Source organism: Ambystoma mexicanum, chromosome 3p, assembly GCF_040938575.1.
Source record: "Ambystoma mexicanum isolate Mex_15411 chromosome 3p, UKY_AmexF1_1, whole genome shotgun sequence".
NCBI classification, from domain to species: Eukaryota; Metazoa; Chordata; class Amphibia; order Caudata; family Ambystomatidae; genus Ambystoma; species Ambystoma mexicanum.
In genome coordinates this window covers 1,264,414,792-1,264,434,953 of record NC_090925.1, presented here as the reverse complement: position 1 = coordinate 1,264,434,953, position 20,162 = coordinate 1,264,414,792, and the positions used below count along the sequence as shown (strand labels likewise).

Here is a 20,162-nt window from a genome sequence, read left to right as displayed (position 1 = left end):
CATATAAAAAAAAAAAAAGAAAATTGGTGGCTACCTTTCCTATCACATTTGCTGCTCCCCTATGAAGTTCACATATTCATTCTTTGCTGCCCGGATTGCTTTTTGTGGTGGGTTAAATAAAGGATAAAACTAGCAGTTACAGGAGGGGGAGGGGGGGGGGGGGTGAAGGTGGTCCACTTTCAGAAACGTAATCCAACAGGCAAAGGATATTCGCTATTGATGCACTCATTTCTCTTTGTAGTTTGGCAGCCAACAGACAGGTAGCGCACACAATATAGAAGGGGCATTCTAAAAGACCATCAGGAGCAGTTATACTATTGACCAGGCAAAGTGCTTGGCTGGGCATTTGCCATTTTTTCTTTTGGTCTAAATTTAGGCGATCCAACAAGGGATGGTGGGGTTGAAGTCAATCGTGATACTTTTCCATAGTCGTACACTAAACAAAATATTCCCATCAGATTTACAGTGGATCAATTGATCACTATTCACTAGGCCCCCCCCCCCCCCCCCCGGACCCTAGAAAAATAGGGGATAAGTGTACCAGGCAGGGTAATGTCAAGCACCAAAAAAAAAAAAAACCATCACATCAGAGCACCCAACAGATTTGTTGGATGCGGAGACATGCAACTTGCACTTTGGAATTTCCCAGCAGAACAAAAATAAAAAAACTGCTATCAAAAGGGTGTGTACATTGCACCTTTTTCACCCACCTTTCCAATGAGCCTGCTTGACAGAGCAGGTAATAGTTCTATGGCATCAGCCTACTCAACACTTCCATTCTAAAGGATAGTCCAGTTAAGTATCCAGAGGATTGGCATGATCTATCAGACACCACGTCCGTTGGCAATTCATTTAACAGATAGAACATGCTTGCACCCAAAGCATTCCATTTACACATACAAGCTTAAATCAGGCATGCTAAGTTCATGTCCAAATCAATTACCAGAAACAGCCACGGGTGTTACTACGCAGATTACCAACAGTTTGCAGTTTGAAGCCAGTCTTCCTACCAACCAATCAACAGAGCAAAGCAGACATTGTGATAGAGAAAAGGGTAGCTCAAACTATTCCATTGGTTAAGCAATAAGCAACCCTCATGCCCCCCCTCCAAAATATATTCCAACAGTGATCAGTGTCCAAACACAACATTCTCAGGGCTAGTGCTGTAAATAGCACAAGTATGGGTGCCAAATGTCACAGTTCACTAGGTTATAGAGCACTACGCGTGCTTCGAATGGGACACAGCCATAGACACTTCGAAACCTGTGACTATCAAAGAACATGCCCCACGCCCTTCTTTCAGAGGAAGATGGGACATTCATGGAGATTCAATGGCCATTTCCAAAGAAAGGAAATTAGAGTCAATAAGGTTTCACCAAAAATAAATCCCTTCTGGCATGGGGGACTGAAAGTATTGAAGGCATATGAATGTCTGTAACCATCGTTGCTCTGTCACTTGGATAGTCACCCTCCCTTTTAAATTTGTTGCAGCTCCCATCTCACCCAGTCTCCCTAAGCCATCCAACCCTCAAAGGCCCGTTCCACCTGATGAGTACTATGTAAAAGAAAAAAGGCACAGGTAGTCCCCCACCCACCTTTCCCTAATAAATGTAGTGCAAGGATCTGTGAGATACGTCACAAATGTCGAATAGATGCCAGTTTCAGCTGCTAGAACCTTTAAGGAGCAGACCTTTGCACAGTACACTTGTGTTCCTCATTTCCCTCTTTCTCCAGCCAATGTTGTGGGGAGACAAGTTCGGTCACACTGCACACCAGGTCATCTGCAGTAAGCTTTGAAAGGGGGGTCACTACAAGGAAAGCAAAAAGGCCCTCCAAGTTGCTTTAGCTTTGAACCATTCTTTTACATTTAGCAATAACTAGGAAATGCTAGAAACCATCCCTCACCGAGAAAAATGGGACACCTAGAAGAAACTACTTGCAGTCATTGGTAGCTTCCTCAGGAGGGAGCCCGGACAGCTCTGCCCAATCAGACTGCAGCCACCCCTGTTTTGAACTGCAAAGGCTGCTGGCAACCAAACCTACATTAGCAGCAATGCTGCTAGAGCATATCTGGTTGAGTATATGGTCCTCAAGCCTTTGGTCTAAGATAAAAAAAAAACAAATCCCATAGATACACAGGATATTCCTTGGAGAAAGATCCTTCAGTTTCAGACATTGCTAGCGCCAAGGTACGCGTCATCTGTCCTACAAATATTCAAGTAACATTTCACAAGCAGATGCAGTTTCACGAGGCTACCAACACCAAAGTTAGACAACACCAATTCCATCACCCAACTCCCCCAAATTCTTGCAGTGCCAAGTAGCAATCGTTTAAGGATAAACACTGCCCTGTCCCTAGCTGCTGTAATGTAAGCGGACCTTCCAGCACAAAATTCCCACTTAAGTTGGTGGTGGGAGGTGGGGGAATACTGCAAGCAAAATAAATTCGTCAAATGTTCAGACACGATTCAGAAAGCAGCTGCAACAGCAATGGCAATTGTGTTGCCAATGTGCCATCTCAACTTTTTAATTGGTGCACCAGCATTAAGACAAAACCTACTAAGTACAGTCAAAAAGTAGATGATATGATCAGGGCCCTTTTTAGGATAAGCAAAACAAGTGCTTTTGTGAAAGGAACAAAACATCAGCAACTTACTTCAAGATGGGGCAAGGTTCATGTGCTAGGGGGGTGGCGCGTGCAATGAAATACTGTTATCGTAGAAGGAGCCCCCAACCAACCATGTTGATGGCCCAGCAATGTCAGCTTATAACACCCACCCACAGAAAACTATTGTACAGAAAAGCTCAGGCACTCCACACACATCAAAGTGCAATACCTCCCAGCAATTAGACAATGTGTGAGAGGGCAAGAATCAAATGTGGATAGGGACCAGATCACAATACTGTTAAGGGATACAGACATCCTGCCATTTCACTCATTTCCTACAATTTCTTTTATGACCAGTGTTTACATTACAAAACGCCCTTGGGACCCCACAATCTGTTCCTTCGGCTTAGCAATTCCTACAGGACAACAAAAGCATGGATCAAATAAGGCACCCGTGAAACTCCCAATGAGCCCAGTAGACCCACTATCCGAGACCATTTTAGGTTGATAATGCTCCATTAATTAAATGCATCAAATAGAGCGTTGTTACCATTGCAGCTTATCTACGTTTGGGAAACCTGACCAAGCAAGCACAGTTGCTGCACTGTTAAACCCTCCATGAATTAGCATGGAAACCTTCAAAGACTAGAAACAAAAAAAAACCATCACACTTCCAGTAAATATTTTGAAAATGCCCTAAAATGTAGGCACCTTCATTCCAAGGTTTCTGGTCCTAGTGTGCAACGCACATGCTAGGTCACCAGCATTTTATGCTCCAAATCATGCAGTACAACCATCTGACCAAAATTGCTTCTCACCACCCAACAATCTGGGCTTAGTCTAGACTTAGAAAAATTGAAAATGTATTATGCAGATGTGAAAGCAGCGAGAGTAGTACAAATTCTGGACATTTGGGTAGGAGGAAACAGCCAGAGAGGACCCTTTAAAAAGTTCAATAAAAGGATTGTGAACAAATCACGGTCATGTATAGTTATTTATTAGGGTGCAAGATCTGCATTAAAAAAGGAAAATGGCATAAGAAACTAACTTTAGTACAAAAACACTGAAACAGGGTATTCGAGAGAAGCCTGATATTAAAAAAAGGATTAGATCAGATAAGTTGCTGCACTTATCCGTTTACACTGAGAAATGGCCTACAGAAGCAGACCAATTGTGCGACAAAGCATAAAAATGTTTATTGGGACTCAAAGTAGGTGGCCTGGAAAGCACACAAATGTAATCTTTTCCCCATAAATTGGGGAGACAGGGGGGAGCGGGCAAGGGCCACAAGTCGTCACTTGGTTTAAAGGAAACCTTACAAAATGATTCTAGACCTGGCCCAGGTACACTGGTTAATACAGAGTAATCCGAATTTTCTCCTCTCATTTCCTTCTTCACCAACATTCACAGGGCATATGCCACCCACTAGCTGGGGCAGGATGGCAGAGTCCAAACAGGCACAATCTGTTTTCAGATTCCAGAAGCAGTCCTTTTCCAGCCAACCAAAGTCTTAATGGAGGGCAGAGCCCAAGAGGTACAAAAAAAATATATATATATTTTATGTATATATAAAGGCAACACTCGTTTCAAATCCTCCCCACTTCTGATGTTGGGGAAATGGCAAAAACAAAACTTGCCACCTGTTTGTCTTGCTCTATTAAATATTCTACGTAAAGATTTGCTTCACAGGTGATCTACAGCAAAGTAGAGTAGAGTAAAAAAAATAATCTGGTTTGTAATAATTTTATCTTCCAGTAGCTATATTTATAGATTCTCCTTTTAACGTATCGTCACAAAAAAAAAAAAAGAAAATGTAGAAAAACAGAAGAACTGGTTTCTCAGTTAGCCAACACCACAGGTTGAAAGGGCTGGCCTGGATACTGCATGGTGTTCAGGTTGAAGTTCAGCCCTTCGACAAACTGCGATTTCTCCATGAAGAGGCCACTGCCACCAGCGTTTCCTCCAGCCAGAACCTGTGCCATGTCAAAGGTGCTGCTGAAGGAAGTTGGGCCCTGCCCCACCTCTCCCCCCTCATAAAAGAGACCACCAGCACCATTGTAGACAAACTCCTTGGCGTTGGGCGAGAGCTGAGACTGTGGTGGTTGGTTTGTGTTGCTGCCAGCAAAGTTCAGAGAGTGCATGGACAGCGAAAGACCCTTGTGCTTGGGCAGGCTGCTGGTGGGTGAGCGGGCCACCCTTTGCCCACCCTTCTTCATTTTGGTGGAACCAAATTTGGTGGCAGCGAAAGTGGCAGTGGTGAAGGTAATTGGTTGGGAAGAGCGAGGTATGAATGTGGGGCTGGGCGACTGGCCAAAGGAGGGTGATGGAGAGTTGGAGAGAGAATTATCTTGGCTGGTAATGGGTATGAAGGCCTGTGCCTCAGGATTGAAGCTGCTTTTGATCTCCTTGTCCAACTCTAGGCTATTATCCAGCTCATCCAGGTACAGCACCTTAACTGCTCCTTTCTCACCAATCTGGTAGGACACCTCAAAAGGGTCAATCCAGACACTCAGCTCCTCGGGTACGTTGGCTCGCACATCATCAATATCCAGCCCACTGCGGCGTGCAGCCTGCTCAACCACTGGGTCCACAGTCTCTCCAATGTGCACACAGCGGTAGCCAGAGCCTTTCAGGGGCTTCTCAGGGTACCAATGCCCGTCGTACTTTGTCTTCAAAAGCCTCTCCAACTCTTCACCAAACAGGTCAGCACGCCGGCGTGGCAGCTTGTTGTACAGGTATGAAATTATAAAATTTAGAGCAACTTTTATCTCCAAATGCATACTCTCCTTCACAGCAACGAATCAGGGCAGTGTATAAAAAAAGGTTTGGTTCCAAACAATCCTACAACATAAAAAAAAAAAGAAGTTTAGAACAAAAGTCAAGTTTACAAACGCACATTTTTCCAAACCATTATATAATATGTGAAAAAATCGCGTTATACATTTTGCTTTGATACAGAAACTTTTATAACCTATTTATATAAGCAGACTAATCTGCCTGCATAACAATTACCAGCCCCACTCAAACCATACTAAAAAAAAAGAAGGAAAAAAGTAATCACAAAAGTACTATACTTTTTTTCGACAAGCTTCAGTTAACCTTTTAACTCATAGAACGAAATTGTCCCCCTCAAAATAAGCAGTAGACATAGATGACTTCATTATTTTACAACTAAAATAACAATTTACAAGGTGAATCAATCCCCACTCTGACTGCCCATTCTCCTTGTTTGGCCAAGCAAACAAGTCCTTGCAGACCAATTGGCTGTTGAGTAGACCCAGTCTCTGGGTGCAGTGGGAACTTGTGCAAGCTGGGTGACGGGGAGCAAGTATGAGCGCAAGAAAGGGCACTAAAGAACCTACCGTTTTTAAAGGGTAGCCACCTTCTATTCCCCGGTTTGAGAACAATTCCTGCAGTAAAGGTTTTCAAAAATCAGCCAATAGGTTCAGAAGACACTACATCAGCCTGACAACCAGTCCAATTGAGGGGGAAATAAAATAGGAGGAAAACCTAGGATTTATCCGCCATGCAGTTGACTAAATCAAAAGCATGTGCTGGCTGTAACCACAATTGATACAGAATTGCGTATTCCTGTTATGTAAAAGGTCTAAAAATGTAATGACTGTTAATGTTCGATAAGAAATGTGCATGCTAGGAGCAAGATAAAATTGGAGACTCAGAGCCCTAGATTAAGCGCATGCTTACCAAAGCTGAAATAAGTCTGCCACATACTGGGAAGGATACAGCGAGTAAAGATTTTGAAACCGCCATTTGCTTAATGTGGGGTCCAATTATGTCTAAGTGACAGTGCTTTGGAGGTCATCTAGGACAAATTCACATTCAGAAAGGCCACCAGAAAGGTTAGCCTAGCTATGATTTAGAAGTCACAAAGCCTCACTCATCAATGCGGTAAAACTAGCTTGTGTATGAGCATCAGGGGTAGAGCACTAAAAAAATGTATGTGCTCATTTTTCCTTCTAGGGCTAATTGGTTACACACTCCCTTCAGTGTCCCGGTAATTTAGTAGTACTAACCTTCTATCCAAGCAGTAGTAGACTTAAGCATTGCACAAATTTAAATCATTACTGTAACGCAAGTCTTGCCACAAGCAACCTGTTGCAGATTTACATAATTTTCCTTATATAAAGTCTTAGAACCTCCCATTATGCAGTTGCATAAACTCATGATTGAAAAGCCTCATCACAAAGTAATCTAGAAAGGATTTTAAAAATACCTGTATAAAACTACCCAACTACCAACTCTGGAGCACAGGTGTGATTATTAGTACTTAAAATACTGTGGATGTATGCTGGCAATACCACGCAGAGTAAACAGAGGGGTCATGCATCAGCAGAGGGCAATCAGGAAAACGGTGCCAAGAATTCCAGTTGGCTGAATATGCAAATGTTCGAAACTTGGAAGTAGCAGCTGTACCTCATGGACTCATACACTACCTCCCAATTCATTGAAGTGTTTGCTTGCGCTTTTCCACTGAGTGCAAAATGTTCTTTAGTTGCAAATGTGCTCGTTTCTGGAGAAAAAAAATATATGATCGTTTCACAGCATTGCTTCAACCCTTGAATTTCTGAATAAGTCGAGCCTACTTAATTTCCCTACAAAGTAAGTTTCCTTTCTTAACACATGAAGTAATTGGGTTCCTCCGCCGATACGTTGTGAGCCCATCTTGAATAACTAAAGCAAGAGTTGCCCCCAATTTTGTGACGCAATAAAATACATCGCGTTTAGTATGTTCTCATGCAACCACTTTCATGATGCAATACATATGCTGTTAGTTTGTCCACATTCAACCACTGTGAAAGAAGTATAAATGGAAATGTAGTTCTGTTATTAACCCCAAGAACCTTACTGCAATTGATTCATCTACTTTTGCCTTGGCCAGGTCCATCATGTGGGATTTTTAACAACTTGCCTCATGCTATAAATTCCCACAGGCCATCTTCTTGGTAAATTGAATTGTTGTGCCATTAAGGACGTTACCTACGCTTGCTTTTATAACTACAAAATTCTCTGAACCTCAACCCAGGCCAATGACTAACCAACTGAGTAGTTGGGTGGCGCTGGGGACTAAGCTACAAAGCAGATTAGCAGGTGTGACAGCATTGCTAGTATATGTAGAACATTGGGATGGTATGGTCGAGAATTGCTTTGAAAACTCTAGAGCTTTGTGAACTTCGAGCAATTGGACATGTAATGTCCCTTGTGTCCAGTTAATCCACTGCCCTCTAGCCCGAGTTGTGTGGAATTGTTTTCCCACCCTTGTATTGTGACGGTTCTCTGTAGTGAGGCGCTTGAGCGGGGTCAACCTTGTAAGATCACTCATTGTTCTTTCAATATGACTAGACAACCTATTTGGATACCACCACTATACACCGCTAGTCCCCTTTAGCCTCAGAACATGGATTGCTTAGACACACTTGTTCTCATATGGCGTCTTGCATATGATACAAAGATGCACAATGCCACTATGCTCACCAATTAAGCCCTATTGTGATCTTTTGCAGAAAATTGATAACTATCGTCAGGCAAAATGCATCATTTCCTCCGATGGGTATGCCACAGCTTCTGAGCCATTTATTTCTGCTCTTAGGAATTCCTGTACTTTACTGGAGTTGGGCTAGACTGCCACATTTATTGAGAATACCAAGTGACAACAGTGGTGTGGCTCATAGCCAGAACAGGGCTAATCTGTGCAGCATATAGTGTTCCAGGTATTGGTAAGTCACTCCACCTCCATTCTATACATCCAGCACTTGATTTGCCAAGAGCAATTTTTATCACAAGCCAATGGCTAGTGTAAGTGTTACACCCCACCCGTCTGATGTAGAATCTCAAGCATGGGTGAAATGTTAAGATCTCTGCTACTGAGGTGGCATGGGAGGACACTGTTCGTGGGTAGTCCCAGTTAGTGACTTAGCTTGGCAGAAGAACCGGTCACTTCCAATTTAATGTTGGGGATACAGATGCTGGAGGCCCAGAGTTTACCAATATCCGTCCAGGGGCCAGGGGGCAGCACTGGTGGCCCATGTGCACTGGATGTATTGAACACCCTGTTAAGGTGTTGTTGAGGAACTGGGTGATGGAAAACACAGGTGCCCTTTGTGTGAGCATCTTCCTCTGAGTTTAACAGTTTCGTCTTTTTTGCCTTTTTAATTGCCTCGTTTTTTCGTTGCAAAAGGAGTTCACTGTCAAGATGTTTGTTTAAAGCAGAAACTCAAGCTTGGTCAGTTACTCTTAGCTAAAAGAGCGTGTTGACCACCGAACCATGTGCTGCTTTACAGAAATATACAGGAAACTATTGCAGATAAATATTTAATATGGCCAGTGACACAGCAAGAAGGGCCAACTGTGGTAAAATGGTCAGCCTACAAAACAACGTAGGACACGTTTACCTGGTTGGAAAAGAGAAACGGGCTGTGATGTGCAAGATTTGGTGTTAGGATGCAGGGTTATGGAGGGAGCTCATGAGTACAGTGGGGCTTGTAAAATACTACAGAACACTGCACTTACGAGCAATTGAACATTAAGAGTTTGGACTGGGATGTCTTGAGTATATATTCAAGGCTCAGAACAGCTAGAGAAAATTAGCACACAAGTGTTTGTGTACATGGCCAGATTAGCGGATGGGCCAGATTAGCCACACTCGATTGGAGTCATTCCCACACTGTTATGCCTCAATGTACGCACTCAAAAGTTAAATCAAGCAAATCCTTACTAGCCACCAGACAAGCACGATTTCAGATGTGCGACATACATAACAGTGTAGGTTTATCACAGGCATGCCACCAGGACAAACATAACACTAGGACAGAGCAGCAACAATACGAGGTGCTTTAACAGTGATAAAGATCGATAAAGAACATTCCTTTCATTGCCTGCACTGGCCGTATCTACGGGTTATTTGGGGAAAACCAGCATTAGGAATGGCTTTGACACTTAGTTTAGCAGGGCCACAACCAGGTCAATGGAGCCCTGCCCCCACCCCACCACCACCCCCGTTCAGTTACCATGGAGTATCAGGCAGGGTTGCCTCTTGACCCAGCTACTCTTTAGTGTTTGCAATCTGATCCACAAGCAGGTGTTTTTCGTTGAAACAAGATAGGGCATCTATATGTGGATGAGCTTTTAATATTTTTGAGCAACCCAAAGTTCGGATCCCAAAATGATCAATAACCTCCTGATGTTTGGGCCCAGTTGAAGTTCATTCTGCTGCATGATCAGTCAGTTCTTTTTCCAGCGCAATACAGGGACAAGGCAATACTGCAGACTGCTTTGATTGGATACTGGATGTTTATACCTGCAGAGATGGCAGAGCAAACTCATTTAGAAATATAGGTACAGTCGCAAGAGTACTTACAGGACAATACTATACTAGGCCAAATTAGTATTTCATATGGGACGAACGTACACATTCCCCACGTATCCATGTTCTGCAGCCCGGGTACAGGTTCTGCAATAGAACCTGGCAGGGCAGAACCGATGTGTCCACTTACAGGTAGGGGCCCAGAGTTGTATTACTAACACTATATACGTCAGGCCAGGAGGGAACTAGCTTCCCAACATAAGATATTGGGCATCAGTGAGTAGCAAACAAATTGATCTAAAATAGGATAGGTGCACCCCTCGCCCAAGTGATGCATGGGTGGCATCGCTCCTCACAAGATACTATATGCAAGGGGTCTGAAAAGCCACATGTTTTAGACAATTTCTATGCTCCCTTACCATTAACACTGCTGTTGGGGCCCCAATTGGAGTTATAGATCAAAAGATCTGCCGAGCCAAAGGTTGAAGACTCCCACTAGAAGGTAATCCATGAAGGGGGGGGGGGGGGGGGGGGAGCGGTGCCGTTCAGCCAGAGGAAATTGCCATTTTTAGTACATTTCATTAACTTAATACACAGACCGTTATTCAAGGAAATTAGCTAAGACTGACATTTAAATGTACATAGTGCACAGTGGCCCTGGGGCATCGTGGCACTGTTACAGAATAGTTGCTTAGTACAGACTTATATAGGAAGAGCAGCAGGGCAAACAATATTGACAGGATACATTACATAGGTTACAGAAGAAAATCCTGACTGGCTTGAGACAATGTTGCATATAGCAGCGACGTGACATGATTAGTTGCTGAAATCCAAACTGTTCATTTTGCGGAAAACTGTATAGGATTTTTCATTTCTGAGTGCAGTGGAGAGGGCATTCCAGTTTTTTGGTGCCAAGTGTTGAAAGCTGCAGTCTCCTGCTTTGGAAGTTTTGAAGGATGGGACATAGATTTGGTTAGTGTGATGGGATCTCGTGGGTTTAGATGACGCGCTGCGGAAAAATCCGAAAGATAGGAGAAGGGGGTGGGTGGCAGTGAGGGAAGGCGGGGGGGTGGGGGGGGGGGGGGTTTGAGTGAGAGGCATGTGTGTAATGGCCAAGGTTTTCAAGAGAAAGCATTCTTTAACCAGCAGCCAGTGAGCTTCTTTCCCTGCCTGGGAAATGGAATACTCTGTGCTGCTCTGAGGGCATTGTTGTGTAACTTGGAGCGGAGCTTAAGTTTTTTGGCAGAGGTGCCCAGGAAGAGAGCAAGTAGTCAAGCTTGGTGCAGACTGTGGCTCTGGCAACTGATAGGCAATCTGATAGGAAAGGTTTGACTGCATTAATGACTTGTGGTGTGGTCAGCGGAGGCAGCTATGGCACTGACCAGGCGTGACAAGGAGTCGTCGAGGTACACTCCCTAGTGTTTTCACTGCTGGGGAGACGGTGGTATTATCAATGTTGAAGGTGTTGTATTGGGGAAGAGTTTGAGTGTTTCTTTGGGGCCTACCATAAGGATCTCAGTTTTATCTCCATTGAGACAGTCCCTGTTGGCTGCCATACACATTTGGATGGCTGTGTAGATATTGATCAGGGTTGCAGCGACTTGTTCATAGATTCCAGTTAGGAGGAGTAGGACTTGTGTGTCGTCGGCATAGTTTGTGTAAGCTATGTCACAATGATCCAAGTCATTGAAGAGTGGAAGGGTGACTATGTTGTACATGGTTGGTGCAGTAAAAAAACCTTGTGGGACTCCACAGTGTATGGTCGTAGGAGAGGCAGAGTCTGAAAAGACTGCGTCTTCCCTTGAGAAAGGACGCAATCCATGCTGTTGCTTGCGGGGAGAAGTGGGCTGTGTTTATTAGTTGCTTACCAAGAATATCATGGTTGACTAGATCAAATGCAGCCAACGGATCTAGCAAAAGGAGAAGTGCCAGTTTGCCTTAGTCTAACTGGTCACCAAATTGTATTTTGAGATTGAGTAGTGCAGATTCTGTCCCGTGGCCTGGGCGTAATCCAGATGACCTTTTGCCCAAGATCTTTTCTTCTTCCAGGAATTGCTGGATTTGTGTATAGGCAACTTTAGCCAAGATTTTGAGCAGAAATGGGACAGTGGTAATATGCCTGTAATTGAACCCTGCAGATTGTGAGGGTGTGGACAAAGTGGGAGACTGACGACCTACAAAACTAAAATTAATCTAGGGTGGCAAATGTTTCAAACTATGGGAGTACTGTACAAATACAGAAAATCACAATTACACAGCGCTGCATAGAGTGACGAATTCAGGTAGGGAGGAAGCGCCCCCTTGGGCAAGTAGGTGAAATTTCAGCAGAGCTTTGAAGAGATCCACAGTTGGGGCCGGATTTGTGCCGGTCTGCTGGTTGCACTGGGGCAGAGAGCAGGGAAGTAAGAAGGTCAAAGTGGTGCATGGGAAGTAAAGTTGGGTGCATAAGAACAGGCATAAAATGCAGCCAGCCAAGTACTCAAGAGCAAGATAATGTATCTGTTCCGCATGGAGAGCCATTACACATGGATTCTGTAGGTAGAAAGGGGTTGGGCGGGGGGGGGGCAGCCAATCTGAGGAGTTTGGCTAGAGGGAGGAATAGATCAAGCACAAACAGTTTTCCAATTTGCAAGTCAAATATGAAACATTTTTTGAATGTTGAGCAGGTCAATACAGAGACAGCAGTAGTGATGACCTGTTGATATCAAAGAGGATGCCAAGAGTGCAAGTCACAGGGGATGGAGTGAGAACATTAGGTGGGAAGGAGGGAGGGAGGGTGGGGCGCAGGGTGGGGGCCTAGGGCAATAACGGTGGCATTATAAATCAGGAAAATACGTTTTTGAAGAGTTCAGCCATCTAGTTGGATTGCAGACGGTAATACGTTGTATGATGGCCGGGGTGAATGAGTTAGAGAAATGGGAGTGGTCAGCAAAGGAGCTATTGTGAAAGCCATTGTGGTCAAAAAGATGGTGAAGGTCAAATGTCAAGGACTGATACTTGGGTGACAGCAGGGTGAGGGAGAGATTTGGGTCAGAGGGTTGCAAGAGATTAAGGAGCAGGTTTTGAGGTAGGTTGCCATCCAGGTTAGAGCAGACTTGCAAAACCCAAGGTCCTGGAGAGCGAGGAGCTGAACATTTCTAAAGAAGCAGAGGTCAAGGCCAGGTGAACAACGTTTGTAGTAGTGATGACACGTGCTGTTTCCGTGGAGTGTTTATAAGAAAGTCACAATGAAGTATTTCACTCCAAGGCCATTATCCAGAATTTTTTGAAAAAAATTGGAAATAAATGTATTGTGCATGTGGTTTGAAATAAGCTTTTGACAAGCATCAGACAAAAGTGAACAAAACACATCAAGCACCAATTCTGTACAATACATTTTTCTTAAAAACCCTTCGAATACTTTGCAACAAGAAAAACCATTGTTACCAAGTCTAAAATACATTTGTGCTTAGTTAAACACCTTCAGCAGGTTGACCACAAGGAGCATGGAAATTAAACAAAATTAAAAAAAAAGATAGTTCCTCTCCCCTCCACCGGCCCCCCCGCCCTCCCATCTAGTTATTTGCATTTCCTTTTAATATTTAAGCTCTCTTCGGTACATCCAATAGCTACCAATATCAGGGATATTTAAACCTGCAATTATCTCACTCCAAAAGAGCACTTGTGTGTACAGCCTTCTTTCCTGAAGAAAGCCTCCAAGTGTTCTAATCTTATAGGCTGTGTTTTTAACATTCCAAGTAGATGCCCTTGAGACTCATCATAAACTCCCTCCAGGCAATATACCTAAATATGCGCTTCACTCTAGAATTCCACACAAAAGTTTGACATCCTCCATTTTGGGCATTGAACGGAAACACAAACTAGATACATATGAGGCGGACTGATTACCGATGCTAGAGAAAAACAATTTGATCAGCAAGTGGAAGAATTCAAAACCTTCAACTTGCACACAAAATAAAATCCAATAAGCTGAAGAGACATTAGTGCCTTAAGTATATCCCCATCTCCTGGTGGACTATGGAGAACTCTGAGACTTGGCTTACTACAACACTGCGGTGGCATATGCATGGGTCCACTTTAGGAGAGACACCCTGCATGGTTTCACTCAATCAGTAAGTTTGTAAATCACAGCAGCAACGTCGTTTTTGCTGGGAGTTGAGACATAAAATGTATGATTAATTATTGGTTTGATTAGATGCATCTATTGGAAAAAGAAAAAAGGGAAGTTCCTGACAGGCGCCCGACGTCACGAAACTTCAACAACCGCAATTGGATTTTCCTTATGAAACACCATTCGAATAAGGTTACAACTAGTCTATCAATATTGGGTAGGGCGATTACTGCCATGGGAGAAGCATAATTCGGACTGCAACTCCCGCATCAATCCCACAAAGTTTAGGAAGATTTAACCATTCATCCAAAAGCGGTCCATGAGCTAAATAACTGTTGAGAGTCTTCCGGTTTGTTTTACAAATACAAATGACCACGATTGTTGAGAAATCCGAGAGCAAAAGACGATCTAATCTTCATATTCTCCATTAAAAGTAAGGCAGAGAAACAGCTTTTAGGTCTGAAGCATGCCTTGAAAATAGCAACAATTGTTAGTGTACAGATAGAAGGGAGCATTGCAGACATGGAGGGAAAGGCAGTCAGACCCCATCCATCAAAGCAAAGTCTTTGAGAAATTTTACACGACACTACAAAGCACCACAAGGAGATCATACAATCTGATCGTAAACTTACATGAATTTAGCAGATATGGGATTAACTGCTCTAGTCCAAGCTAGATTTATCCAGATCCATTAACCCGCGATAACTGATAATTTAGAGAATGAAAAGGCATGCGAGGAGCTGCGAGACACTGCAAAATATTCGACTGGCTCAATCTCAGGAACTGAGGCCTTCGACAAAACTAAATAGGGTAGACTGTATAGCATGTGCCACGACACCCAAAAAAAAAGTACACATTTGAAAAATAGGAGGGGGAAAAAAAAAATGCTCCAGGCATGTCTGTCCTTTTAGGATTCGAAATAGCTGGGACCCATTTAGCTCCTTCATATCAACTACAAGATCATGGTTAGCTCCATACCACGCCATCTAGAATCAGTGCGATAATTTGAGTGCGCATGAGGACACCTCTAGAAGACATTTTAAGCGCGTTGGTCATATGGTTAAAATGTGCACCTTATGTGGAAGTTAGAATTGCAGTTCATTATGTAGAATTTCTCTATTCTGCAGCATAGAGCCCAAGTAATGCATGTCGGAGTTATGTAGTGGCACCAGCAACATTGAAATGAGTCTGTAAAGGGACTGCAACCATCATCAATGGGGTCACAGGAACAGATGTAGCGACAACGCCAGTGACTAAACGACATGCAGCCACAAGAACTTCAAAGAAGAAGTTAAATGTAAAGTCAGAAAGCAAAAGCAGATAAAGAAGTATTCCGAGAAACTCTACTTTGTCTAGCTTCCAAGACCAAATGTGTTGCCACGAGCTATCCTCCCGGCCAAGTGTTAAATGCTACTAGTGTTCCATTCACGTGTAGAAATGACCAGACTCTTGTTGACCTATGCTTCCTCAAATAGAACTGCGTTGTACTTTACTGAGCTCCTCATTGAGCAAGAGGAGAGACCAGGACTGGAGATGTCAGCCACCATCCACATTCAATGACTTGTCCGAATTTCATTGCCCAGCAGTATCCAGTAAAATGCAAATTTGCACAGACCTCGACCTGACATGCCCACAGGCAGGAGGATTTCTTGAAAAAACTTTAGGTAAGATTCGTGTTGCTCACCAACATTAGGACTCAAAACTATACATTGGTTGAAATAATAGAACAGCACTTGGAAAGTTATTTGGAGTTACCAAGGATTTGCCCCATGTGCTTGGCTCCACATGCCGATGAAGCAGTGCTTATCCATTCACCGAACTTCCCTCAGGAGGTCTGCAATAATTTTAACACCTGCTGGAATAACTTCATTGCCTAGTCCCTTCACCATATGGTAAGCAATTTAAAATACAGGAGAATGCTCACGATTACACCTGACCCATCCACATCAGATTTTCCCCAGTATTCAAGCAAACATGTGATACCAACCTAAGCACCATGCAGCAGGACAACATGGCTGGCATATACAATTAAATGTATGGATCCGATACAACGTTCACCAGTTAAATTATAATCTGGAATGTCACGACATTTGTTTTCTTTATCCGATCAATCAACCCCATAACCAAAACGTAAACTACATAGTTATGGGCACACAAATGCTTAACCTCCCCTTCCAGGTGTTGGATATCATGCTCAAGCAACCAGTTTTGGCTCAAGCATCGCAGCACAAAACCCACCTTGGCTGGCTCTCTTGCTCCAGCACGTGCTGATTTCTACAATCACTCTTGCTACAGTGCCTTTCCCCTCTTCCCTCAAGCACTCTTCTTAACCATCTGCAGACCTGTCCGGCTAACTACCGCCTCATCTCCATCACCCCCTTCCTTCGAAACTCATGGAGAAGCTAGTCTTCCCCCAACCAGCATACATCGCTTGTTGATTGCCTACACAAACCATCAATTTGGATTCCGAGCATCCAGAGGCAAGGAAACGACTCTTCTGAACACCCATGAAGAACCGTTTGCACCTCTTGATTATAACTCTCCTGCCATTCTTGTTATACTGATCTCTTCTCTGCATGTGACACGGTTAATCACCCCAGCCTCATAAAACAGCTCCACAATACCTTAGGTATCTCAGAGCAGGTACTGGACTGGCTGACCTTCCTTATGGACCATCCCTCCCAGGTTATCCTGGGCTCTTTCTCCTCTCCCACGATTATCTACACCAGAAGCATCCCCCCCCCCCCCCCGGGCTCCAACCTCTCCCCCTGGCTCTACACCCAGCTTGCCCCGCATGCACACCCAATTTCCACCTACTCCTCAACTCCAGTGTTATGCAGATGACAACTCTAACTTCCCTCTGATGCTCACCTTCTCCATCATTCCCGACTGCCTCCAGTGATCTGTCTCAATGCCAGCAAGACAGATCCTTCCCATTGGGACTCCCGATTCCTCTCTTCCCCCACAATATGGGTTCTCCCCCTTAATCTGTAGCCTAAAGCCTTGGAGTCATTTTCTCCCTTCATCACATCCAGGACCTTGCTAAGAAGGCCCACTTTCAACTTCCCCTCAAAAGGAATCCCTTTTCCCCACTTTTCCCCAGAAGCTCAATGTCTCTAGAGCTCTGGTACTCTCTAGGCTTGCTACTGAAATAGCCTCTTGCTTAATCTACCCTCTTCCTCTCTACGTCCCTGCAGCTAATCCAGAATAGGGCAAGACTTATCTTTGTCCTCAAGCCCAGGGACTGCATCTCCCCAGCCCTAAAAACCTCCACTGGCTACTGGCTGCTGCAAGGATTACATTCAAAACCCTCTGCATCACCCATAAGGCAGTCTGGGGCCAGGGACCACACTATTTAAAACTGGTTCCCACTAAATACACTCCCTATAGATCTGAACGTTCCTCCAGCACCAACTCTCTGCACGTCAAGCAATTAGACAAACAGCAAGCTGGTGGACAATCACTTTCCTCGGCTGGCTCTTTTTTTGAACAGCCCCCCACTCCCTTCCTCTTTAGACAGATCTAAAGACTTTCCTTTTCACCTCCCAGTCCCTTGCTAAATCCCCACAGCCGCTGAGATTGGTGACCGGGGCCCTTGTATCCACCTGGGTCTTGGCCTCACAACCCCAGTTACTTTCAGCCTCCGACCATGCCCAGCACTTGCCCCCAATGGCCTGACCCATCAAAGGCCTGAACTTTTATTGGTAGTCGTCTCCAAAGGATCTCGTCCAGTCACTTATCCTGCAACTTACTCGCTAGCACTTTCCCCTCTCTCGGCACTTGCACGCTCCGAATTCTCACATGGCCCAGTAGGAACGCCTCTCATTGTATATTGCCCCCCCCCCATCCCCTCTCAGTTGCCCTGTGAGCACTTTAATACAATTTACTGCGATGTACAAGCGCCTTAGCAATTCACAATAAAATACAAAAATGCGGCAACGCTGTTTGCTTGGGAGATGAGATGAACATATCCTATAGGTGTTACAGCCACTAGATCAGACGTGTTGGCATAGACTTCCCCAGCCCAACAGGTTAACCATCAATATTGTGTGCCCAGCTCCATGTGTATACTTCCATGTAGGAAGTGCCATATTTTTTACATTTACAACGACAGCCATTTACTGTTATCATGGTGCCAGGTAGACCCCAGATGACCAATGACATTTTGCAGTCATTGGAACTGAGTGCCAACTTAAGCATTAGCAAAGAAAAGCCAGGTTTTTAATCAACTTCCAGAATGGACAAGTTTACCAAAGATCAAATAGTGTCAGTCAGGGCTGGAAAGAGGCTGCTGGAGTTGAAGTAAGGAAAGAATGGCAGAAGAATCAGCCCGTAAACAAGCTTTGTCAATTGGCAGTTGCAGGTTGCTCAGCATCCAGCCAGACACCAAACATCAAAGGGAAATTCTGAGATTCAACCAATACAGCCAGAGAGGAGACAAACGTGAGGGCAAAATATCAATCCCCGGGGAACACCTACAGATTGGAGGACCAACCAGAGGAGACTAAAGTGGTCAAGTGGTCACACAAGGAACAAGTTACTTACCTGTAACTGTTGTTCTCCAGCATGGGTCTGGCATGGATTCACATGCTCATGAATATTCCCCGTCGTCAGGCTGGGAATCCTCGGTAAAGAAAAAACCAGTATCAGTTTCGTTTCTGATCTGTCTTTCGTAGTAATAACCAATCACTGGTCTCTGCGTCATACTGACCACAGCCAATGACTGCCCTCTACCTAAGCACCGCCTCTGGCAGCCATCTTCAGATTTGGAAGCACGTGAAGTGGCAGTATGACCAAGTGAAGAGCCGCAGAGGGGTAGGCGGGAGGGTTCGCATGTGAATCCATGCCAGACCCATGCTGGAGAACAACAGTTACAGGTAAGTAACTTGTTCCTTCTCCAGCATGGGGTCTGGCATGGATTCACATGCTCATGAATAAAGAATACATAACAGTACACACATGCACAACCACGGGAGGTGGCAAAGGCTCAACATTAAGCATCACATCAACTCAACATTAAGCATCTTACCTCCTCACCAGGCTCACCTCAGGCGAACAGGTTGCGCAGCACTGCTTGGCCGACCCTGGACTCCTCCCTGGAATCCCGGTCGACGCAGTAGAATTTCGTGAAGGTGTGCGTCGACCTCCACGTAGCAGCCCTGCATATGTCCAGCAGGGGCACACCAGATAGGAACGCCGTGGTAGCTGCGATCGCTCTGGTGGAATGGGCTCTCGGACGGCCAGGCAGCGGTCGGTTTGCCAACCGGTGACAGCACATGATACAGCCGGAGAGCCATCTGGAGATGGAAGCCTTCGAGAGAGCCTTCCCCTGATTGACAGGTCCAAAGTTCACAAAGAGTTGTGACGTCTTCCGAAAACCCTTCGTGCGGTCCACGTAGAACTTCAGCGCTCTAGCTACATCCAGCGAGTGCAAAGTCCTCTCAGCCGGCGACGAAGGCGACGGGAAGAACACAGGTAACACCAAGGGTTCGTTGAGATGGAAGTCCGACGGTACCTTGGGCATGAAGGAGGGGTGCGTCCTGAGCACTACCCTCGTGTCGTGGAAAGTCAAGTACGGGGCCTTGCAGGAAAGGGCCTGGATCTCTCCCACTCGTCGTGCGGAGGTGATGGCCACAAGAAAAGCTGTTTTCCACGATAGAAACTTCAACGGGGCCGAGTGCAGAGGCTCGAACGGAGGTCCCATGAGCTTGGTCAGCACCACGTTGAGCTCCCACGCCGGGGCCGGAGCCTTCACCGGCGGGAACGATCTGAACAGTCCCTTCATGAACTCTTTCACCAGACGATGAGACCACAAGGACGTCCGGCCCGTGGTTCTGGTGTATCGGGAGATCGCAGCAAGATGAATCTTGATGGACGCATGTGCCAGACCAGCTTTGGCCAGCGTCAGCAGGTACGGCAGTACTTGGGGAGCCGTAATCCGTAGAGGGTTAATCTTCTGTGCGTGGCACCAGACAGAGAACCTCTTCCATTTGTGTCCATAGCATTTAAGAGTCGAGGACGCCCTGGCCTTTGCAAGAACCTCTCTGCAATCGGCCGGTATGTCGTATCCTCCAAACTCTAGTGCTGCAGGAGCCAGGCCTGCAAGTTCAGCGACTTCGGGT

General features: G+C 45.0%; 1 protein-coding gene across 1 annotated transcript in view; it reads right to left on the bottom strand.

Annotated features, from left to right (window-relative positions):
- Positions 1 to 4,312: 4,312 nt before the first annotated feature.
- The window catches only part of TOB2 (transducer of ERBB2, 2), a 45,456-nt gene continuing 29,606 nt past the window's right edge, over positions 4,313 to 20,162 (bottom strand). Inside the window, exon 2 of the mRNA XM_069652757.1 lies at positions 4,313 to 5,449. Within this exon, the coding sequence (XP_069508858.1) occupies positions 4,447 to 5,388 (942 nt within the window). The 5' untranslated portion in view covers positions 5,389 to 5,449 and the 3' untranslated portion in view covers positions 4,313 to 4,446. The remainder of the gene's footprint in view (positions 5,450 to 20,162) is intronic.